Source organism: Cherax quadricarinatus, chromosome 49 (genome assembly GCF_038502225.1).
Source record: "Cherax quadricarinatus isolate ZL_2023a chromosome 49, ASM3850222v1, whole genome shotgun sequence".
In the NCBI taxonomy this organism is placed as follows: domain Eukaryota; kingdom Metazoa; phylum Arthropoda; class Malacostraca; order Decapoda; family Parastacidae; genus Cherax; species Cherax quadricarinatus.
This window is the reverse complement of record NC_091340.1, coordinates 25,528,305-25,553,953: the sequence shown is the minus strand read 5'-3', so window position 1 is coordinate 25,553,953 and position 25,649 is coordinate 25,528,305. Positions and strand designations below refer to the sequence as shown.

The window sequence follows — 25,649 nt, the reverse complement described above, 5'->3', positions numbered from 1 at the left end:
TGCTCAGCTATTAAAACTTTGGGGTCCAGTCCCTGGACCAATTATGTACCTCTGTAATCTGCTGACTACAGCCCACAGGATGGGTATGGTGTGCATAATAAACATTAAACGAAACTGTCACTGTTCACCTAGCGGTAAGTAGGGTGTTAGTCACCTTACACCTGTTGTTCCTGCTTTCGTAGGGAGTGATTTCCGTGTGCAGATTTGGGACTAGTTCCTCTAGGGTTTTCCAGGTGTAGATTATTATGTATCTTTCTCGCCTGGTTTCCAAGGAGTACAGGTCAAGGGACTTCAACCTTTCCCAGTAATTGAGGTGCTTTATTTTACTTTTATTCACAGGAGGCCTGGTCACAGACCGGGCCGCGGGGGCGTTGACCCCCGAAACTCTCTCCAGGTAAACTCCAGGTAAACAGTAAAATTTATCTGTATATTCTCCAGGTCTGTGATTTCGCTTACCTTGAAAGGGATCGTTAGTGTACAACAATATTTCAGCTTAGAGAGAATGAGTGATTTGAAGAGAATCATCATGGGCTTGGCGTCCCTTGTTATGAAGGTTCTCATTATCCATCCTATTATTTTCCTATCAGATGTGGTAGATACATTGTTGTGGTCTTTAAAAGTGAGATTCTCTGACATTATCACTCCCAGGTCCTTCACATTAGTTTCTCGATCTATTGTGTGATTAGAATTTATTTTATACTCTGATTCACCTTTTATTTCCTCGAGTTTTCCATGGTGGAGTAATTGAAATTTGTTCTCATTGAACTTCATATTGTTTTCTAAGGCCCATTTAAAGACTTAGTTAATGTCCATTTGGAGATTTGCAGTGTCCTCGATGGATGACTGTCAGCAAAGGATGACACGGTACTGTGGCTTACATCTCTGTGTGTGTCAGATATGAGGATGAGGAACAGGATGGCAAACTTGTCAGAAACATTTCGACACCTATGTAAGGAATCATTCACGACACTGTACATCTTGCATGTCAGATCCATGTTGGAGTATAATGCACCGTGCGGATACTCACCTTGTGAGTCGTCCTCGTTGTGTAATGTGTTGTAGTTAGGTAGTGGGGGGTCAGCTGGGGTCAGGTCAGAGAGGCGGGTAGATTCAGGCATCTTATATTTATTTGTAGTCTACTTCTGTGAAGGATCTACTCCTGTGTGACGAAAGAAGGTGATAAATATTGTTATAATGAAGTGGCAATAATGGAGGAGTGAGTGAGAGTGGGAGACGGATGGCAGGAGGTAGACAGATAAGGAGGGACCGAGTACATGGGAAAGACACAGGATATATACACAAAGTTATTTATATGTGCATCTCAGTGTATATTACATTATATATATATATATATATATATATATATATATATATATATATATATATATATATATATATATATATATATATATATGCAAAACAACCACTGTGAAAGAATAGAGAAGTTCCAAGCGCATTCGTGACTACTCACAATATCAAGGAACAATGAAAGTAAAGCATCAAAGGAAGGTATATAAAGGGGTAGCCCACACCTCACTATCACATCCCACAACAACGAAACACCTGACGCGAGACAGCAGGCCCGCCGGCCGAACTAGACAGCAGTTTTGACAATAATATAAATATTCCCTTTGGTTTATATAAATTAGATCCATTTATAATTAATAGAATTTGGGAAGAATTTAATAATACATTGGACAAATAACAGTTTTTTAAATTTCTTATTTCTTGGGTAGAATAGTTTGTTGGTGGGTTGTATGAAGGACCTGCCTAGTTCGGCCGGCGGGCCTGCTGTCTCGCGTCAGGTGTTTCGTTGTTAAGATAAGATAAGATAAGATTTCGTTCGGATTTTTAACCCCGGAGGATTAGCCACCCAGGATAACCCAAGAAAGTCAGTGCGTCATCGAGGACTGTCTAACTTATTTCCATTGGGGTCCTTAATCTTGTCCCCCAGGATGCGACCCACACCAGTCGACTAACACCCAGGTACCTATTTGCTGCTAGGTGAACAGGACAACAGGTGTAAGGAAACGTGTCGAAATGTTTCCACCCGCCGGGAATCGAACCCGGGCCCTCCGTGTGTGAAGCGGGAGCTTTAGCCACCAGGCCACCGGGCCTGTGGGATCTGATAGTGAGGTGTGGGCTACCCCTTTATATACCTTCCTTTGATGCTTTACTTTCATTGTTCCTTGATAATGTGAGTAGTCACGAAAGCGCTTGGAACTTCTCTATTCTTTCACAGTGGTCGTTTTGCATATTCTGATATCACCTGTTTACTGTGATCTTATTGCATATATATATATATATACATATATATATATATATATATATATATATATATATATATATATATATATATATATATATACATATATATATATATATATATATATATACATATATAAATATATATATATATATATATATATATATATATATATATGTCGTGCCGAATATGTAAAACTGGTCAATTAGCAAGAACTCATTTAAAATTAAGTCCTTTCTAAAAATTTCTCTTATACGTTTAAATATATATATTTTTCATTAATGTTAATGAAAAAATTTTTAATTTTGCTCCAAAAGAATCTTAGAAAACTTACCTAACCTTATTATAACAAGAACAATTTATTTTAGCCTAACCCAACTAAATATATTTTAGATTTGTTTACAATAATTTAATAGTAAGCAAACACAGTGAAATATATTTTTTTCGCTAGGTTCAGAATGATTTTGGCGAAATTATTGCATACACAAGTTTTCACTTGTCCTATATGGCAAGATGAGCGTTGCTATTTAAGCCAAGATCGCAAGTTCTGCTTATTCGGCACGACATATATATATATATATATATATATATATATATATATATATATATATATATATATATATATATATATATATACATATATATATATATATATATATATATATATATATATATATATATATATATATATATATATATATATATATATATATATACATATATATAAATATTTTTCAACAAGTCGGCCGTCTCCCACCGAGGCAGGGTGACCCAAAAAAGAAAGAAAATCCCCAAAAAGAAAATACTTTCATCATCATTCAACACTTTCACCACACTCACACATAATCACTGTTTTTGCAGAGGTGCTCAGAATACAACAGTTTAGAAGCATATACGTATAAAGATGCACAACATATCCCTCCAAACTGCCAATATCCCAAACCCCTCCTTTAAAGTGCAGGCATTGTACTTCCCATTTCCAGGACTCAAGTCCGACAATATGAAAATAACCGGTTTCCCTGAATCCCTTCACTAAATATTACCCTGCTCACACTCCAACAGATCGTCAGGTCCCAAGTACCATTCGTCTCCATTCACTCCTATCTAACACACTCATGCATGCTTGCTGGAAGTCCAAGCCCCTTGCCCACAAAACCTCCTTTACCCCCTCTCTCCAACCCTTTTGAGGACGACCCCTACCTCGCCTTCCTTCCCCTATAGATTTATATGCTTTCTATGTCATTCTACTTTGATCCATTCTCTCTAAATGACCAAACCACCTCAACAACCCCTCTTCTGCCCTATGACTAATACTTTTATTAACTCCACACCTTTTCCTAATTTCCACACTCCGAATTTTCTGCATAATATTTACACCACACATTGCCCTTAGACAGGACATCTCCACTGCCTCCAACTGTCTCCTCGCTGCTGCATTTACCACCCAAGCTTCACATCCATATAAGAGTGTTGGTACTACTATACTTTCATACATTCCCTTCTTTATCTCCATAGATAACGTTTTTTTTACTCCACATATACCTCAATGCACCACTCACATTTTTTCCCTCATCAATTCTATGATTAACTTCATCCTTCATAAATCCATCTGCCGACACGTCAACTCCCAAGTATCTGAAAACATTCACTTCTTCCATACTCCTCCTCCCCAATTTGATATCCATTTTTTCTTTATCTAAATCATTTGATACCCTCATCACCTTACTCTTTTCTATGTTCACTTTCAACTTTCTACCTTTACACACATTCCCAAACTCATCTACTAACCTTTGCAATTTTTCTTTAGAATCTCCCATAAGCACAGTATCATCAGCAAAAAGTAACTGTGTTAATTCCCATTTTGAATTTGATTCCCTATAATTTAATTCCACCCCTCTCCCGAACACCCTAGCATTTACTTCTTTTACAACCCCATCTATAAATATATTAAACAACCATGGTGACATTACACATCCCTGTCTAAAACCTACTTTTACCGGGAAGTAGTCTCCCTCTCTTCTACACACCCTAACCTGAGCCTCACTATCCTCATAAAAACTCTTTACAGCATTTAGTAACTTACCACCTATTCCATATACTTGCAACATCTGCCACATTGCTCCTCTATCCACTCTATTATATGCCTTTTCTAAATCCATAAATGCAATGAAAACTTCCCTACCTTTATCTAAATACTGTTCACATATATGCTTCAATGTAAACACTTGATCTACACATCCCCTACCGACTCTGAAACCTCCTTGCTCATCCGCAATCCTACATTCTGTCTTACCTCTAATTCTTTCAATTATAACCCTACCGTACACTTTTCCTGGTATACTCAATAAACTTATTCCTCTATAATTTTTACAGTCTCTTTTGTCCCCTTTCCCTTTATATAAAGGGACTATACATGCTCTCTGCCAATCCCTAGGTACCTTCCCCTCTTTCATACATTTATTAAACAAAAGTACCAACCACTCAAACACTATATCCCCCCTGCTTTTAACATTTCTGTCATGATCCCATCAGTTCCAGCTGCTTTACCCCCATTCATTCTACGTAATGTCTCACGTACCTCCCCCACACTTACATTCTGTTCTTCTTCACTCCTAAAAGATGGTATACCTCCCTGGCCAGTGCATGAAATTACCGCCTCCCTTTCTTCCTCAACATTTAAAAGTTCCTCAAAATATTCTCGCCATCTACCTAATACCTCCCTCTCCCCATCTAATAACTCCCCTACTCTGTTTTTAACTGACAAATCCATACTTTCCCTAGGCTTTCTTAACTTGTTTAACTCACTCCAAAATTTTTTCTTATTTTCATTAAAACTTCTTGACAGTGCCTCTCCCACTCTATCATCTGCTCTCCTTTTGCACTCTCTCACCACTCTCTTCACCTTTCTTTTACTCTCCATATACTCTACTCTTCATATAACACTTATGTTTTGTAAAAACCTCTAATAAGCTAACTTTTTCTCTTTTATCACACCCTTTACTTCATCATTCCATATATATATATATATATATATATATATATATATATATATATATATATATTTTTTTTTTTTTTTTTATTATCACACCGGCCGATTCCCACCAAGGCAGGGTGGCCCGAAAAAGAAAAACTTTCACCATCATTCACTCCATCACTGTTTTGCCAGAAGGGTGCTTTACACTACAGTTTTTAAACTGCAACATTAACACCCCTCCTTCAGAGTGCAGGCACTGTACTTCCCATCTCCAGGACTCAAGTCCGGCCTGCCGGTTTCCCTGAATCCCTTCATAAATGTTACTTTGCTCACACTCCAACAGCACGTCAAGTATTAAAAACCATTTGTCTCCATTCACTCCTATCAAACACGCTCACGCATGCCTGCTGGAAGTCCAAGCCCCTCGCACACAAAACCTCCTTTACCCCCTCCCTCCAACCCTTCCTAGGCCGACCCCTACCCCGCCTTCCTTCCACTACAGACTGATACACTCTTGAAGTCATTCTGTTTCGCTCCATTCTCTCTACATGTCCGAACCACCTCAACAACCCTTCCTCAGCCCTCTGGACAACAGTTTTGGTAATCCCGCACCTCCTCCTAACTTCCAAACTACGAATTCTCTGCATTATATTCACACCACACATTGCCCTCAGACATGACATCTCCACTGCCTCCAGCCTTCTCCTCGCTGCAACATTCATCACCCACGCTTCACACCCATATAAGAGCGTTGGTAAAACTATACTCTCATACATTCCCCTCTTTGCCTCCAAGGACAAAGTTCTTTGTCTCCACAGACTCCTAAGTGCACCACTCACTCTTTTTCCCTCATCAATTCTATGATTCACCTCATCTTTCATAGACCCATCTGCTGACACGTCCACTCCCAAATATCTGAATACGTTCACCTCCTCCATACTCTCTCCCTCCAATCTGATATTCAATCTTTCATCACCTAATCTTTTTGTTATCCTCATAACCTTACTCTTTCCTGTATTCACCTTTAATTTTCTTCTTTTGCACACCCTACCAAATTCATCCACCAATCTCTGCAACTTCTCTTCAGAATCTCCCAAGAGCACAGTGTCATCAGCAAAGAGCAGCTGTGACAACTCCCACTTTGTGTGTGATTCTTTATCTTTTAACTCCACGCCTCTTGCCAAGACCCTCGCATTTACTTCTCTTACAACCCCATCTATAAATATATTAAACAACCACGGTGACATCACACATCCTTGTCTAAGGCCTACTTTTACTGGGAAAAAATTTCCCTCTTTCCTACATACTCTAACTTGAGCCTCACTATCCTCGTAAAAACTCTTCACTGCTTTCAGTAACCTACCTCCTACACCATACACTTGCAACATCTGCCACATTGCCCCCCTATCCACCCTGTCATACGCCTTTTCCAAATCCATAAATGCCACAAAGACCTCTTTAGCCTTATCTAAATACTGTTCACTTATATGTTTCACTGTAAACACCTGGTCCACACACCCCCTACCTTTCCTAAAGCCTCCTTGTTCATCTGCTATCCTATTCTCCGTCTTACTCTTAATTCTTTCAATTATAACTCTACCATACACTTTACCAGGTACACTCAACAGACTTATCCCCCTATAATTTTTGCACTCTCTTTTATCCCCTTTGCCTTTATACAAAGGAACTATGCATGCTCTCTGCCAATCCCTAGGTACCTTACCTTCTTCCATACATTTATTAAATAATTGCACCAACCACTCCAAAACTATATCCCCACCTGCTTTTAACATTTCTATCTTTATCCCATCAATCCCGGCTGCCTTACCCCCTTTCATTTTACCTACTGCCTCACGAACTTCCCCCACACTCACAACTGGCTCTTCCTCACTCCTACAAGATGTTATTCCTCCTTGCCCTATACACGAAATCACAGCTTCCCTATCTTCATCAACATTTAACAATTCCTCAAAATATTCCTTCCATCTTCCCAATACCTCTAACTCTCCATTTAATAACTCTCCTCTCCTATTTTTAACTGACAAATCCATTTGTTCTCTAGGCTTTCTTAACTTGTTAATCTCACTCCAAAACTTTTTCTTATTTTCAACAAAATTTGTTGATAACATCTCACCCACTCTCTCATTTGCTCTCTTTTTACATTGCTTCACCACTCTCTTAACTTCTCTCTTTTTCTCCATATACTCTTCCCTCCTTGCATCACTTCTACTTTGTAAAAACTTCTCATATGCTAACTTTTTCTCCCTTACTACTCTCTTTACATCATCATTCCACCAATCGCTCCTCTTCCCTCCTGCACCCACTTTCCTGTAACCACAAACTTCTGCTGAACACTCTAACACTACATTTTTAAACCTACCCCATACCTCTTCGACCCCATTGCCTATGCTCTCATTAGCCCATCTATCCTCCAATAGCTGTTTATATCTTACCCTAACTGCCTCCTCTTTTAGTTTATAAACCTTCACCTCTCTCTTCCCTGATGCTTCTATTCTCCTTGTATCCCATCTACCTTTTACTCTCAGTGTAGCTACAACTAGAAAGTGATCTGATATATCTGTGGCCCCTCTATAAACATGTACATCCTGAAGTCTACTCAACAGTCTTTTATCTACCAATACATAATCCAACAAACTACTGTCATTTCGCCCTACATCATATCGTGTATACTTATTTATCCTCTTTTTCTTAAAATATGTATTACCTATAACTAAACCCCTTTCTATACAAAGTTCAATCAAAGGGCTCCCATTATCATTTACACCTGGCACCCCAAACTTACCTACCACACCCTCTCTAAAAGTTTCTCCTACTTTAGCATTCAAGTCCCCTACCACAATTACTCTCTCACTTGGTTCAAAGGCTCCTATACATTCACTTAACATCTCCCAAAATCTCTCTCTCTCCTCTGCATTCCTCTCTTCTCCAGGTGCATACACGCTTATTATGACCCACTTCTCGCATCCAACCTTTACTTTAATCCACATAATTCTTGAATTTACACATTCATATTCTCTTTTCTCCTTCCATAACTGATCATTTAACATTACTGCTACCCCTTCCTTTGCTCTAACTCTCTCAGATACTCCAGATTTAATCCCATTTATTTCCCCCCACTGAAACTCTCCTACCCCCTTCAGCTTTGTTTCGCTTAGGGCCAGGACATCCAACTTCTTTTCATTCATAACATCAGCAATCATCTGTTTCTTGTCATCCGCACTACATCCACGCACATTTAAGCAACCCAGTTTTATAAAGTTTTTCTTCTTCTCTTTTTTAGTAATTGTATACAGGAGAAGGGGTTACTAGCCCATTGCTCCCGGCATTTTAGTCGCCTCATACGACACGCATGGCTTACGGAGGAAAGATTCTTTTCCACTTCCCCATGGACAATAGAAGAAATAAAAAAGAACAAGAGCTATTTAGAAAAAGGAGAAAAACCTAGATGTATGTATATATATATATGCATGTGCGTGTCTGTGAAGTGTGACCAAAGTGTAAGTAGGAGTAGCAAGATATCCCTGTTATCTTAGCGTGTTTATGAGACAGAAAAAGAAGCCAGCAATCCTACCATCATGCAAAACAGTTACAGGTTTTTGTTTCACAGTCATCTGGCAGGACGGTAGTACTTCCCTGGGTGGTTGCTGTCTACCAACCTACTACCTACAATATATATATATTTATATATATATATATATATATATATATATAAATATATATATATATATATATATATATAAATATATATATATATATATATATATATATATATATATATATATATATATATATATGTATATATATATATATATGTGTGTGTGTGTGTGTGTGTGTGTGTGTGTGTGTGTGTGTGTGTGTGTGTGGGACCTACCAGAAGACAAGGCCCTTGTCAAACTTGATTTTAGAAATGCCTTTAATATGGTGAAGAGAGATGTCTTGCCGGCTGTTCGGGATCGGTTCCCAGCCTTTTTTCCTTCATTTTAGCCAGCTACAGCAAGCCCTCAATTCTTTTGAGGGTTTTGAGGGTTTCTCTTCTGCTTGGCAGTAAGAGAACTAGCGTCCAGCCTATGCAGCGAGCTCAACATCTGGTACTTGGATGATGGCACTCTGGCAGGTACTGAAGAGTCCCTGTTAGAGGACCTACAACTGGTGAAAACACAGAGAGAAGACGTGGGACTCATCCTCAATCCCTCCAAGTATGAAGTCATCACAGCGAACCAGGAAATAATCAATGCTGTGTGAAGAATCTTCCTGGAAGTCTCTACTACCACTCCGTCCAACAGTACCCTTTTGGGAGCACCGCTGGGTCACCAGGCCATCGACACTGTCCTCAAGGAAAAATTGAATGACCTGATGAGAATGGAGGACAGAATAAGCGATCTTGAAGTCCATGATGCTCTGTATCTGCCAAGACTCACTTACTTCCTGAGGTGTGCACCCTTTTTTGACAACCCAACTCTCGACGAATATGGCGCACACCTGAGATCAACCTTTAAGAAGGCCCGGAACCTGTCACTACAGGATCAACAACGGGATCAGGCAACCCTCCCAGTGCAACTGGGAGGGTTGCCTGATCCTCTGCTCAAGTTTACTGGAGCAGCGACGCGGTGGGACACCCTGGCAGACTCCTCCAGTAGACCAGCTCCTCCCAAAGAACACAAACAGTCCCACTGGGACAAACCGATCATGGAAAAAATCGCCAACACAGTGTTCACCAACACTTCAGGAAAGGACAAAGCTCGTCTCCTGGCGGTGAAGGCACAACACTGGAGACCTGTAGTTTACCTGGAGAGTGTTTCGGGGATCAACGCCCCCGCGGCCCGGTCTGAGACCAGGCCTCATGGTGGATCATGGTCTGATCAACCAGGCTGTTACTGCTGGCCGCACGCAAGCTGACGTACGAACTACAGCCCGGTTGGTCAGGTACTGACTTTAGGTGCCTGTCCAGTGCCTTCTTGAAGACAGCCAGGGGTCTATTGGTAATCCCCCTTATGTATGCTGGGAGGCAATTGAACAGTCTTGGGCCCCAGACACTTATTGTGTTGTCTCTCAGTCTACTCGTGGCACCCCTGCTTTTCATCGGGGGAATGTTGCATCTCCTGCCGAGTCTTTTGCTTTCATATGGAGTGGTTTTCGTGTGCAAGTTTGGTACCAATCCCTCGAGGACCTTCCAAGTGTATATTATCATGTATCTCTCTCGCCTGCGTTCGAGGGCGTACAGATCAAGGACCTTCAACCGTTCCCAGTAGTTTAGGTGCCTTATTGTACTTATGTGTGCCGTGAAAGTTCTTTGTACACTTTCCAGGTCCGCAATGTCGCCAGCCTTGAAGGGGGCCGTTAGTGTACAGCAGTATTCCAGCCTAGAGAGCACAAGCGATTTGAAAAGAATCATCATGGGCTTGGCATCCCTAGTTTTGAAGGTTCTCATTATCCATCCTATCATTTTCCTAGCGGATGAGGTAGATACATTGTTGTGGTCTTTGAAGGAGAGATTCTCTGGCATTATCACTCCCAGGTCCTTCACAAAATTTGATTAACACAAGCCTATCCGATGTTATCCTGACGCCAAATGACTTCGAACAGGCGATAAATGACATGCCCATGCACTCTGCCCCAGGGCCAGACTCATGGAACTCTGTGTTCATCAAGAACTGCAAGAAGCCCCTATCACGAGCCTTTTCCATCCTATGGAGAGGGAGCATGGACACGGGGGTCATCCCACAGTTACTAAAAACAACAGACATAGCCCCACTCCACAAAGGGGGCAGTAAAGCAACAGCAAAGAACTACAGACCAATAGCACTAACATCCCATATCATAAAAATCTTTGAAAGGGTCCTAAGAAGCAAGATCACCACCCATCTAGAAACCCATCAGTTACACAACCCAGGGCAACATGGGTTTAGAACAGGTCGCTCCTGTCTGTCTCAACTATTGGACCACTACGACAAGGTCCTAAATGCACTAGAAGACAAAAAGAATGCAGATGTAATATATACAGACTTTGCAAAAGCCTTCGACAAGTGTGACCATGGCGTAATAGCGCACAAAATGCGTGCTAAAGGAATAACAGGAAAAGTCGGTCGATGGATCTATAATTTCCTCACTAACAGAACACAGAGAGTAGTCGTCAACAGAGTAAAGTCCGAGGCAGCTACGGTGAAAAGCTCTGTTCCACAAGGCACAGTACTCGCTCCCATCTTGTTCCTCATCCTTATATCCGACATAGACAAGGATGTCAGCCACAGCACCGTGTCTTCCTTTGCAGATGACACCCGAATCTGCATGACAGTGTCTTCCATTGCAGACACTGCAAAGCTCCAGGCAGACATCAACCAAATCTTTCAGTGGGCTGCAGAAAACAATATGAAGTTCAACGATGAGAAATTTCAATTACTCAGATATGGTAAACATGAGGAAATTAAATCTTCATCAGAGTACAAAACAAATTCTGGCCACAAAATAGAGCGAAACACCAACGTCAAAGACCTGGGAGTGATCATGTCGGAGGATCTCACCTTCAAGGACCATAACATTGTATCAATCGCATCTGCTAGAAAAATGACAGGATGGATAATGAGAACCTTCAAAACTAGGGAGGCCAAGCCCATGATGACACTCTTCAGGTCACTTGTTCTATCTAGGCTGGAATATTGCTGCACACTAACAGCACCTTTCAAGGCAGGTGAAATTGCCGACCTAGAAAATGTACAGAGAACTTTCACGGCGCACATAACGGAGATAAAACACCTCAATTATTGGGAGCGCTTGAGGTTCCTAAACCTGTATTCCCTGGAACGCAGGAGGGAGAGATACATGATTATATACACCTGGAAAATCCTAGAGGGACTAGTACCGAACTTGCACACGAAAATCACTCACTACGAAAGCAAAAGACTTGGCAGACGATGCACCATCCCCCCAATGAAAAGCAGGGGTGTCACTAGCACGTTAAGAGACCATACAATAAGTGTCAGGGGCCCGAGACTGTTCAACTGCCTCCCAGCACACATAAGGGGGATTACCAACAGACCCCTGGCAGTCTTCAAGCTGGCACTGGACAAGCACCTAAAGTCAGTTCCGGATCAGCCGGGCTGTGGCTCGTACGTTGGTTTGCGTGCAGCCAGCAGCAACAGCCTGGTTGATCAGGCTCTGATCCACCAGGAGGCCTGGTCACAGACCGGGCCGCGGGGGCGTTGACCCCCGGAACTCTCTCCAGGTAAACTCCAGGTAAACACTCAGGAGATTTTCTTCTAGCTGTTCCCAATTCCTCCCTGGGCACTCGATTCGACCCACAGGCCATTCGGATTGGTGTTGCTCTTCGCCTAGCAGCCCCCATCCTCACCGAACATAGGTGTATTTGCGGCAGGGCGACAGCTGATCAATTCGGACTTCATGGTCTCGTGTGTCAGTATGCTAGACATGAGGAAGTCAATAACATCATAAAGAGAAGCCTCGCCACAGTTCATTGCCCATCTCAACGGGAACCCCAAGTGCAGAGGTCTGACAGAAGTCAAAAGCGTCCTGATGGAGCCTCTATGCTACCCTGGAAGGCTGGAAAGCAGATTGCCTGGGACTACACCTGTACCACCACATTGGCAGACACCTACTTGCCATACTCCATAGCTGAAGGGGGTAGAGCTGCCAGACACAGGGAGACCCAGAAGATCCGCAAATATGAAGACCTTTCCCCTTGCTATAACTTCATCCCAATAGCATCAGAGACCCTTCAACCATGGGACAAGTGTGCTCTGAAGTTCCTCAAAGAGCTGGGTGAGCTCATCATAGAAACCAAGGACCACAGGGCGACCAGCTTCCTCTTTCAGAGACTCAGTGTTGCGGTCCAGAGAGGAAATGCCTGCAGCATTCTGGGCACGCGGCCCACCGCTGGGGAGCTGGACGAAGTATTCGAGATGTAGCTCTGAGTTGTTACCTCGGTTGTTTTACTTTCTATTGTATTTTTGTGAATGTTTTGTCAATGTATTTTGACTTAAGATAATATATATATATATATATATATATATATATATATATATATATATATATATATATATATATATATATATATATATATATATATATATATATATCTTTCAACAAACCGGCCGTATTCCACCAAGGCAGGGTTTACCTGGAGTTTACCTGGAGAGAGTTTCGGGGGTCAACGCCCCCGCGGCCCGGTCTGTGACCAGGCCTCCTGGTGGATCAGCCCCTGATCAACCAGGCTGTTGCTGCTGGCTGCACGCAAACCAACGTACGAGCCACAGCCCGGCTGATCAGGAACTGACTTTAGGTGCTTGTCCAGTGCCAACTTGAAGACTGCCAGGGGTCTGTTGGTAATCCCCCTTATGTGTGCTGGGAGGCAGTTGAACAGTCTCGGGCCCCTGACACTTATTGTATGGTCTCTTAACGTGCTAGTGACACCCCCAAAAGGAAAAACGAAAGTTTCTCCTTTTACATTTAGTAATATATACAGGAGAAGGGGTTACTAGCCCCTTGCTCCTGGCATTTTAGTTGCCTCTTACAACACACATGGCTTACGGAGGAAGAATTCTGTTCCACTTCCCCATGGAGATAAGAGGAAATAAACAAGAACAAGAACTAGAAAGAAAATAGGAGAACACCCAGAGGGGTGTATATATATATATGCTTGTACATGTATGTGTAGTGTGACCTAAGTGTGAGTAGAAGTAGCAAGACATACCTGAAACCTTGCATGTTTATGAGACAGAAGAATGGACACCAGCAATCCTACCATCATGTAAAACAATTACAGGCTTTCGTTTTACCGTCCTGCCAAGTGAGTGTAAAACGAAAGCCTGTAATTGTTTTACATGATGGTAGGATTGCTGGTGTCCTTTTTTCTGTCTCATGAACATGCAAGATTTCAGGTACGTCTTGCTACTTCTACTTACACTTAGGTCACACTACACATACATGTACAAGCACATATATACACACCCCTCTGGGTTTTCTTCTATTTTCTTTCTAGTTCTTATTCTTGTTTATTTCCTCTTATCTCCATGGGGAAGTGGAACAGAATTCTTCCTCCGTAAGCCATGCGTGTTGTAAGAGGCAACTAAAATGCCGGGAGCAAGGGGCTAGTAACCTCTTCTCCTGTATATATTACTAAATGTAAAAGGAGAAACTTTCGTTTTTCCTTTTGGGCCACCCCGCCTCGGTGGGATACGGCCGGTGTGTTGAAAGAAAGATATATATATATATATATATATATATATATATATATATATATATAATATATATATATAATATATATATAATGTATATATAGATATATATATATATATATATATATATATATATATATATATATATATATATATATATAAATATATATATATATATATATATATATATATATATATATATATATATATATATATATATATATATAATATATATATATAATATATATATAATATATATATATATATATATATATATATATATATATATATATATATATATATATATATATATATATATATATATATATATATATATAATATGCTTTCGTAGAGAGTGTTTTCCGTTTGCAGATTTGGGACTAGTCATAGTGGTCCGGTAGTTGTGAGAGGCAGGAGTAACCCGCTCTGAACGACTTTGTGACATACAGGCTAACCTCCCCTTGTTGCCTGTTCTTACTGTCGCATCTGTATAACTTTTAACCTGGGACAGATATTTCGTTGTCAAAGTGATGCTTTATGTGGGTCTCTGTGAAAGCTACAAACATTGCATTTGACTCCGTGAACATTCCACTGAGGAAAGGTATTTTGTTGCTTGTTAGATTACATTTTTAGATTTTGCCACCGAAGTGGCTAGTTTATTGTGCACCCCATATCCATCCTGTGGACGGTAGCGCGAGAGCATATGGATACACAAAAGGCCTAGGAACTAGGCCCCAAAGGGTTAACAGGAATACATATGGATTTATATCTACATATCTATAATTCACTTATCTGTTACAAGCAAATTTAGGAAATTTGCTTAGTATATCTGGTATCTTATTTTCATTAATAAGATATCTTGACATGTCACATAGGTTATTATACTGTCTGGCCCGGTGGTCTGGTGGCTAAAGCTCCCGCTTCACACACGGAGGGCCCGGGTTCGATTCCCGGCGGGTGGAAACATTTGACACGTTTCCTTACACCTGTTGTCCTGTTCACCTAGCAGCAAATAGGTACCTGGGTGTTAGTCGACTGGTGTGGGTCGCATCCTGGGGGACAAGATTAAGGACCCCAATGGAAATAAGTTAGACAGTCCTCGATGACGCACTGACTTTCTTGGGTTATCCTGGGTGGCTAACCCTCCGGGGTTAAAAATCCGAACGAAATCTTATCTTATCTTATCTTTGTCTGTCTCTGTATTCCTCAATAAGTGGACAATTAAGCACATAGTGTTCAAGAGAGTGACCATATGCCTGATCACATAATTTACATTTAGTTTGATCATCATCTGTGTGTCTCCCAAACTGCCAGAAGTACTTGTAACCAAGCCTAAGCCTGGCCACTACAACATCAGTCAGTCTGTTCACATTGCAAGTTGCTCCATAAACATACTTATCTACGTTCATGTTATCATAGTGGGTTATAGATCTACTCAGGCTTCTAACTGCATTCCTATAACAATCATTTTCATTATTTACTTCTCTCCTAATATTATTCCTAATGCTAGACACAGTTATACCAAAGTTATATTCTACATTCTCCTTCTGGATACTCTTCTTGGCTAACATATCAACTTTATCATGAAGGAGTAATCCAATGTGTGATGGGATCCATAGCAATTGTACATTAATTCCTTTGTCCCTAATTTTTGAGTATCTATACCTGGCTTCTCCAATGAGCATGTTGTTGGAGTCATTATATGAGCCAAGAGCCTTCAATGATGACATAGAATCAGTAATGATGATAGAGTCAAGCTCAGTGTCATAGGTTAGCTTTAGCGCCATTAGGATTGCAAACAATTCAGTTTGCAGTGTAGACGCCCAGTTGTTAATTCTTATACCTAACTCAACAAATTTATTATCGTTCTTTACTAGGGAGGTGGCAACAAGAGCAGATGCAGCCCTGCCAGAAGACTCCTGTTTAGATCCATCAGTGTATATAACTTGTGATAACTTGTTACTACCAGCTAGGCGAGAAATTTCTTCTTGAGCAGTTGCTCTAACAAGAGATTTAAGGAAGGGATTACTAGCAATGAGCTTCTTGGGAGGGACTTGTAGGTATGTGATATTAAATGAACACATCTTCCATGGAGGGGTGAAATGCTCTTGTTGTCTACAGTGATACAGTTCATGCAGGTTATAAAACTTAATGCAATTGCACGTTTTCACAATCCATTTAGATCTGTGTGTATTTACCTCTAGACACTTGGTAAGATTCACTGTGACAGTGTCTGGTTCGTTTCTCAACATTCTAATACCGAGTACAGTGTTAATTTCAACCATCCTATCACTGATACTAGAAATACCAAGCTCCTTCCTCATGTTAAGAACTTTTGTAGATCTGGGACAGCCAAGAATAATCCTGAGAGCTTCATTTTGCATTAACTCCAAGGGCGAAGAGAACTTTCTCTAGCTAATATCAACATGGGAGCAGCATAATCAATTAAGGACCTAACATAGGCTATGTACATCATTCTTACGATTCTCACATTAGCACCATAGTTGGGATTGTAGCCAGCAACAGCTTTGAGAGCATTTAGCCTAGCTTTACATTTCTTGTTTAGTTGTGGTATAGTGGATTTGTTAAAGGGTACATCTACACCAAGATATCTGTAAGTTTTAACGTAGCTAATGATTTCACCCTGCAAATAGATGGGTGGGGGATGTCGTTTGCTTGTTAATATCTTAGTTTTAGAGGAAGATATTATGAGGCCTAGTCGATTACAAATTGCTTGAACTTCATTAAGAATGGTATTCATCTTCTTATGCCCTGTTGTATGGATCATGATATCATCAGCATAGCTTATAGCTATATGTTTAGGTGAGGCAGGTAGAGCATTTAGGAGAGCATTAATCAGAATATTAAATAGCATGGGACTAAGAACTCCTCCCTGTCCTCCCTGCGTACCTAAAGACATTTCTTTAGAATCACTTCTGAAGCCTTGGTAAAGGACAGAGGATACTCTATTTGACAGGTATCCTATTATCCAGCAGAGTAAGCTACCACCAATATTCATTTTGGCTAGTTCATGTAGTATAACGGTTCTGTTTGCAATATCAAATGCAGATTTTAGATCAAGAAAAGTGGTAAAACTAGTAGAGGTGTGTGCAGTGAGAAAGGTGGAAATACAGTTCTGCACACTTTTACCTTTCATGAACCCATAGAGGTAGGGGGAAAGTTGATGTCTGATTCTGTAGTACAGTCTGTTAAGCATCATTCTTTCAAAAGTTTTACAAAGACAACTAGTTAAGGAGATCGGCCTAAATGTATCAGGCTGTTGGGGCTTAGGGATAGGCACAATGAGACTATTGGTCCAGGAAGCAGGAAGAACGCCCTCAATGTAACTGAGATTATACAGTGCCAACAAAGGGTTATCAGGCACGTGCCTTAGAGTTCTGAGAATATCATAGGTTATACCATCCTCTCCAGGAGCAGTTGATCGACCTTTGGTTAATGCATTATCTAATTCATACTCGGTAAAGAGGCAATCACTCTCATCAATATTTTGACTCATAAAATTAATCAGTTTCAACATTTCTTCAGAAGTACTCTCTAAATTTTTTCTAATATGAGATGGAAGGCTTTCATGCCTGGATGTTTTGGACCAGTCATTTATGAGGTCATTTGCTTTTTCAAGAGGAAAGGGATGAGCAACATTGCCAGTCTTTTTCCTGGTTATTTTATTTATACCTTTCCAAGCCAAACTCAAAGGGGTGGACCTATTTAATCCACTAACAAACTGTTCCCATTCCTGTTGCCTAAGTTCTTCCTTTCTATTCTTTGCATTTGTTAGTGCAGCTTGGAACGTTCTGAGCAGGTCTGGGGTTCTACATTCACGGTATGCTTTACCAATGGTTTAAATAAGTGACCCACTGATCAGATCAGATAGACTGGTCCAAACCCTTGACTGGTCCGAACCCTTGACTGGTCCGAACCCTGGACTGGTTTCAAACGGTTTCGTTGTGCACCACCTAGCAGGTTATTAATAGAATATTCAAGAGGTTGCTAGTAGAATTGCAGTAAATCAACCATTCAAATCATTATGAAGCTGTGTGTAGTCTGTGGTCAGTCAAACAAACGGGCTTCCACATGCATAAATTGTCATTTCTGTGGAAATTGGTGTCACGCCCCTTGTGCAGATATCCAAGAACTAGCTACAAGCAGTATTAAAACAGGGAAGTGTTTTTGGGTATGCCCAAATGAGATAAATCTGTGGACTAAAATCACAAGGGTATTAAAAGAGGTCAACATCAAAGCTGCTTTCATAGAAAACCTGGAAGCTTTCTACAACAGATGGGAACATAAAAAGTCCGGGCTGAATGGTACTGCCCTTGATACTGGCCATGTAGTCAGAAACTGTAAGGCTGGAGATGATGTCCTGGTAGTCAGTAAATGGGGGGCTGATAGTGCTGTCCTGGGAGACAGTAATGGGGAAGCTGGAGGTGCTGTCCTGGGAGACAGTAATGGTGAAGCTGGAGGTGCTGTCCTGGGAGACAGTAATGGTGAAGCTGGAGATGCTGTCCTGGGAGACAGTAATGGGGAAGCTGGAGATGCTGTCCTGGGAGACAGTAATGGTGAAGCTGGAGATTTTGTCCAGGTAGTCGGGAATTATACGCAGGAAGGAATACATATGAATGACCGCATAGGGGACAGGAGCCATAGTAGGGAAACAAGTGTAGTCAAAGATAAGATAAAACCAATATTGCAAACTAGAAATACCGCAGGAAATAGCAAACAAGAGGACTCCACTAGCAATAGTGAGGATATATTACCAAAAACAAATGGTGGGAGCTCCATTGTTGGTGCTAGGGAGGATAGAAGTAAGACAGGGAAACATGCACCAACAGGGAATACAGACACAGAAACCCAAGGCAAACGGAAACCAAGCCTGTGCACATACTATGCACTCGGTATCTGCTGGCATGGGAAATCTGGAAAAACAGATGGGACGTGCAACTATGACCACCCTAGGAAATGCCATGCCCATATGACAACAGGAAAATGCAAACTCCCTTCCTGTAAGCTTTTTCACCCTGAACTGTGTACCTCTTCAGTACAGGAAAGACTGTGCTATAACTTAAATTGCCAGGCATACCATCTAAAGGGGACAAAAAGATACAAAACATCCAGGCCATGGGAAAACCTGGGTAGCCACAGCCACTCAAGAGGGAGAGGTTTTTTAGTGCCAGGAAGGAAAAAAAAACTGGCAGGAAATGGCAGAAATCGTACACCAAATCCAGTCATTCCTGGAGTGGAACCACAGTCGATGGCCTCCACTCCAAACCGACAGATACAGATACTAATGCCGGAAAAAAAATCCCCCCCCCCAGTACCAACAATACCACCAGTCCGATAACATTCTTCTTTGCAAATATACAGGGTCTAAAGCCAGCAACAAACAACAAAATACCTTTCATCCGTGGACTGCTTGCAGAGGCAAAGGCAATGTTCGCGGCTTTCACTGAGACCCACATAAAGGATCACTTGGACAACGAAATATGGATCCCAGGTTACAACCTATACAGATGTGACAGAGTGAACAGGCAAAAGGGGGGGGGGTTGGCCTGTACATTGCAGAGTCACTTGTTTGCACAGAACTGCTAAATGCCTCAAATGATGTAGTGGAAGTTTTAGCAGTAAAGGTCGAGAACCAAAACCTAGTCATTGTGATAGTCTACAAGCCTCCGGATGCAACATCCCAGCAATTCCAGGAACAGCTGTTAAAAATTGACCACTGTCTGGAAAACCTTCCAGCTCCTGCACCCAACATCTTGCTCCTGGGGGATTTCAACTTAAGGCACCTAAAATGGAGGAATATAGCAAATAATATTGTTGCAGTAATAACACCAGGAGGCAGCTCTGATGAAAACTCACACTCACGCGAGCTTTTAAATCTCTGCACAAAATTCAATTTAAACCAGCAAATAATAGAGCCTACTAGACTGGAGAATACACTAGACCTCATCTTCACTAACAATGATGATCTGATAAGAAATATCACCATATCAAAAACAATATACTCAGATCACAACATAATTGAGGTTCAGTCATGTATGCACGGAGCCCCAGACCGACATAATGAGATTAGTCACGAGGGAGCATTCACCAAATTCAACTTCAATAACAAAAACATAAAGTGGGACCAAGTAAACCAAGTCCTAACCGATATAAGCTGGGAAGATATACTAAGCAACACAGACCCCAACTTATGCCTAGAACAGATTAACTCGGTAGCACTCGATGTATGCACAAGGCTTATTCCTCTAAGAAAAAGGAGGAGTAGATGTAAAACAGAAAGAGACAGGCGCTCCCTTTACAGGCGACGGAAAAGAATAACAGAGCGGCTAAAAGAGGTCAATATATCTGAAATGCGTAGGGAGACACTGGTCAGAGAAATAGCAAGCATCGAACTTAAGCTAAAAGAATCCTTTAGGAGTCAGGAATCGCGGGAAGAACTAAAAGCTCTGGAGTGGTGGACCACTCACTCTTGTTCTGGAGTGGGGACCACTCACTCTTGTTCTGGAGTGGGGATCACTCACTGTTGTTCTGGAGTGGGAACCACTTACTCTTGTTCTGGAGTGGGGACCACTCACTCTTGTTCTGGAGTGGGGACCACTCACTCTTGTTCTGGACTGGGACCACTCACTGTTGTTCTGAAGTGGGGACCACTCACTCTTCTGGAGTGGGGACCACTCACTCTTGTTCTGGAGTGGGACCACTCACTGTTGTTCTGGAGTGGAGACCACTCACTCTTGTTCTGGAGTGGGGACCACTCACTCTTGTTCTCGAGTGGGATCACTCACTGTTGTTCTGGAGTGGGGACCACTCACTCTTGTTCTGGAGTGGGGACCACTCACTCTTTTTCTGGAGTGGGACCACTCACTGTTGTTCTGGAGTGGGGACCACTAACTCTTGTTCTGGAGTGGGACCACTCACTGTTCTTCTGGAGTGGGGACCACTCACTGTTGTTCTGTAGTGGGGACCACTCACTCTTGTTCTGGAGAGGGACCACTCACTGTTGTTCTGGAGTGGGGACCACTCACTGTTGTTCTGGAGTGGGGATCACTCACTGTTGTTCTGGAGTGGGGACCACTCACTGTTGTTCTGGAGTGGGGACTACTCACTGTTGTTCTGGAGTGGGGACCACTCACTGTTGTTCTGGAGTGGGGACCACAGTAAGTAAGTAAGTAAGTAAATTTATTCAGGTATACACAATACAGTTACATAGAATTATCATACATAGCAGCATATGTGTAGAAAACCTAGGATAACCCAAAAAAGTCAGACAGAGTGACTTATTTCCACTGTTGTTCTGGAGTGGGGACCACTCACTGTTGTTCTGGAGTGGGGACCACTCACTGTTGTTCTGGAGTGGGGACCACTCACTGTTGTTCTGGAGTGGGGACCACTCACTGTTGTTCTGGAGTGGGGACCACTCACTGTTGTTCTGGAGTGGGGACCACTCACTGTTGTCCTGGAGTGGGGACCACTCACTGTTGTTCTGGAGTGGGGACCACTTACTGTTGTTCTGGAGTGGGGACCACTCACTGTTGTTCTGGAGTGGGAACCATTCACTGTTGTTTTGGAGAGGGGACCACTCACTGTTGTTCTGGAGTGGGGACCACTCACTGTTGTTCTGGAGTGGGGACCACTCACTGTTGTTCTGGAGTGGGGACTACTCACTGTTGTTCTGGAGTGGGGACCACTCACTGTTGTTCTGGAGTGGGGACCACTCACTGTTGTTCTGGAGTGGGGACCACTCACTGTTGTTCTGGAGTGGGGACCACTCACTGTTGTTCTGGAGTGGGGACCACTCACTGTTGTTCTGGAGTGGGGACCACTCATTGTTGTTCTGGAGTGGGGACCACTCACTGTTGTTCTGGAGTGGGGACCACTCACTGTTGTTCTGGAGTGGGGACCACTCACTGTTGTTCTGGAGTGGGGACCACTCACTGTTGTTCTGGAGTGGGGACCATTCACTGTTCTGGAGTGGGGACCACTCACTGTTGTTCTGGAGTGGGGACCACTCATTGTTGTTCTGGAGTGGGGACCACTCACTGTTGTTCTGGAGTGGGGACCACTCACTGTTGTTCTGGAGTGGGGACCACTCACTGTTGTTTTGGAGTGGGGACCACTCACTGTTGTTCTGGAGTGGGGACCACTCACTGTTGTTCTGGAGTGGGGACCACTCACTGTTTTTCTGGAGTGGGGACCACTCACTCTTCTGGAGTGGGGACCACTCACTCTTGTTCTGGAGTGGGACCACTCACTGTTGTTCTGGAGTGGAGACCACTCACTCTTGTTCTGGAGTGGGGACCACTCACTGTTGTTCTGGAGTGGGGACCACTCACTGTTGTTCTGGAGTGGGGACCACTCACTCTTGTTCTGGAGTGGGGACCACTCACTCTTTTTCTGGAGTGGGACCACTCACTGTTGTTCTGGAGTGGGGACCACTAACTCTTGTTCTGGAGTGGGACCACTCACTGTTCTTCTGGAGTGGGGACCACTCACTGTTGTGCTGTAGTGGGGACCACTCACTCTTGTTCTGGAGTGGGACCACTCACTGTTGTTCTGGAGTGGGGACCACTCACTGTTGTTCTGGAGTGGGGACCACTCACTGTTGTTCTGGAGTGGGGACCACTCACTGTTGTTCTGGAGTGGGGACCACTCACTGTTGTTCTGGAGTGGGGACCACTCACTGTTGTTCTGGAGTGGGGACCACTCACTGTTGTTCTGGAGTGGGAACCACTCACTGTTGTTCTGGAGTGGGGACCACTCACTGTTGTTCTGGAGTGGGGACCACTCACTGTTGTTCTGGAGTGGGTACCACTCACTGTTGTTCTGTAGTGGGGACCACTCACTGTTGTTCTGGAGTGGGGACCACTCACTGTTGTTCTGGAGTGGGGACCACTCACTGTTGTTCTGGAGTGGGGACCACTCACTGTTGTTCTGGAGTGGGGACCACTCACTGTTGTTCTGGAGTGGGGACCACTCACTGTTGTTCTGGAGTGGGGACCACTCACTGTTGTTCTGGAGTGGGGACCACTCACTGTTGTTCTGGAGTGGGGACCACTCACTGTTGTTCTGGAGTGGGGACCACTCTCTGTTGTTCTGAAGTGGGTACCACTCACTGTTGTTCTGGAGTGGGGACCACTCATTGTTGTTCTGGAGTGGGGACCACTCACTGTTGTTCTGGAGTGGGGACCACTCACTGTTGTTCTGGAGTGGGGACCACTCACTGTTGTTCTGGAGTGGGAACCACTCACTGTTGTTCTGGAGTGGGGACCACTCACTGTTGTTCTGGAGTGGGGACCACTCACTGTTGTTCTGGAGTGGGTACCACTCACTGTTGTTCTGGAGTGGGGACCACTCATTGTTGTTCTGGAGTGGGGACCACTCACTGTTGTTCTGGAGTGGAGACCACTCACTGTTGTTCTGGAGTGGGGACCACTCACTGTTGTTCTGGAGTGGGGACCACTCACTGCTGTTCTGGAGTGGGGACCACTCACTGTTGTTCTGGTGTGGGGACCACTCACTGTTGTTCTGGAGTGGGGACCACTCACTGTTGTTCTGGAGTGGGGACCACTCACTGTTGTTCTGGAGTGGGGACCACTCACTGTTGTTCTGGAGTGGGGACCACTCACTATTGTTCTGGAGTGGGGGCCACTCACTGTTGTTCTGGAGTGGGGGCCACTCACTGTTGTTCTGGAGTGGGGACCACTCACTGTTCTGGAGTGGGGACCACTCACCGTTGTTCTGGAGTGGGGGCCACTCACTGTTGTTCTGGAGTGGGGGCCACTCACTGTTGTTCTGGAGTGGGGACCACTCACTGTTCTGGAGTGGGGACCACTCACTGTTTTGGAGTGGGGACCACTCACTGTTCTGGAGTGGGGACCACTCACTGTTCTGGAGTGGGGACCACTCACTGTTCTGGAGTGGGGACCACTCACTGTTTTGGAGTGGGGACCACTCACTGTTCTGGAGTGGGGACCACTCACTGTTCTGGAGTGGGGACCACTCACTGTTCTGGAGTGGGGACCACTCACTGTTCTGGAGTGGGGACCACTCACTGTTCTGGAGTGGGGACCACTCACTGTTCTGGAGTGGGGACCACTCACTGTTCTGGAGTGGGGACCACTCACTGTTCTGGAGTGGGGACCACTCACTGTTCTGGAGTGGGGACCACTCACTGTTCTGGAGTGGGGACCACTCACTGTTCTGGAGTGGGGACCACTCACTGTTCTGGAGTGGGGACCACTCACTGTTCTGGAGTGGGGGGGGACACTCCAGAACATTAGTTTAATATATTTATAAATGGTTTAAGGTAATTTGTTTACGTATAGGTTTAACATGGTTTATGTATGATTTAACACTTACCTGTTTATATACGATCTAACACCGGTTTAACAATGAATTATCGCTGGTTTAACATTAATTTAAGACTGGTTTAAGTCACTTCATTATAGACTACTTAAAGTTCACTATAAATCACTTAAATTGCTCAATTATTTCTGAATTAAAACGATGAGTATTTTGAGATTATAAACCACGGTGGTTTAATAAGCTAGGATAACCCAGGGAAGCCAGGCTGTGTGGTTTATTTTGCTTGTGGTCCTCCCCCAGGATGCCACCCACAACAGTCACTTAACACCCAGGTACCTACTTGCTAGGTGAACAGTGACAGCAGGTGCAAGGTGAGGTCCTGGGTAGGTTCCTGACACAGAGTACCTAAGTCCCACGTGGGAAAATAACCCAGATTGGCTTTCCTTGATTATTTATCCTGCTGGCATACTAATCCAAGGTAAAAATCCTCAGCAGTTAGGAATTGGTATATGCTCACTAGGTACGCAGTAGGTACCCTGCTGGTGGAGCAGGTACGACTGAGGTCCACTTCCATCTACCAGTGTACAACAGTTGCGAAATACATACACCTGAAGTAGATATAGTCAATTATCTACCTCACTATCTATTCCAAGGTGTCTACTTCGTCGTATCTACCAGTCTACCTACTACCCAAGGTAGGTACGCACCTAATTAAGGTTTACTAACGTGGTTTTAAATAGGTTTTCATAGTTCCGGTTGGTGGTACTTAGCAAGGAGCCACTCAGAGGCACTCACAGGCACTCAGAGACACTTGTTAACGTTTCTGAGGGGCGAGATGTGCTATTTGGTGATGGTGGTAACAGTGAGAGTGCCG

General features: G+C 43.0%; 1 protein-coding gene across 2 annotated transcripts in view; it reads right to left on the bottom strand.

The window, feature by feature from the left end:
• Positions 1 to 25,298, bottom strand: part of LOC128697093 (endoplasmic reticulum aminopeptidase 1-like) — a 196,058-nt gene extending 170,760 nt beyond the window's left edge. The window contains exons 1-2 of one of the 2 annotated variants that reach the window (XM_070095300.1): positions 24,830 to 25,298; positions 1,028 to 1,159 (exon numbers count right to left, since the gene is read on the bottom strand). In XM_070095300.1, the coding sequence (XP_069951401.1) occupies positions 1,028 to 1,118 (91 nt within the window). In that variant the 5' untranslated portion in view covers positions 1,119 to 1,159; positions 24,830 to 25,298. The remainder of the gene's footprint in view (positions 1 to 1,027; positions 1,160 to 24,829) is intronic. The other variant, XM_070095297.1, reaches the window with a different exon arrangement.
• Positions 25,299 to 25,649: the final 351 nt, after the last annotated feature.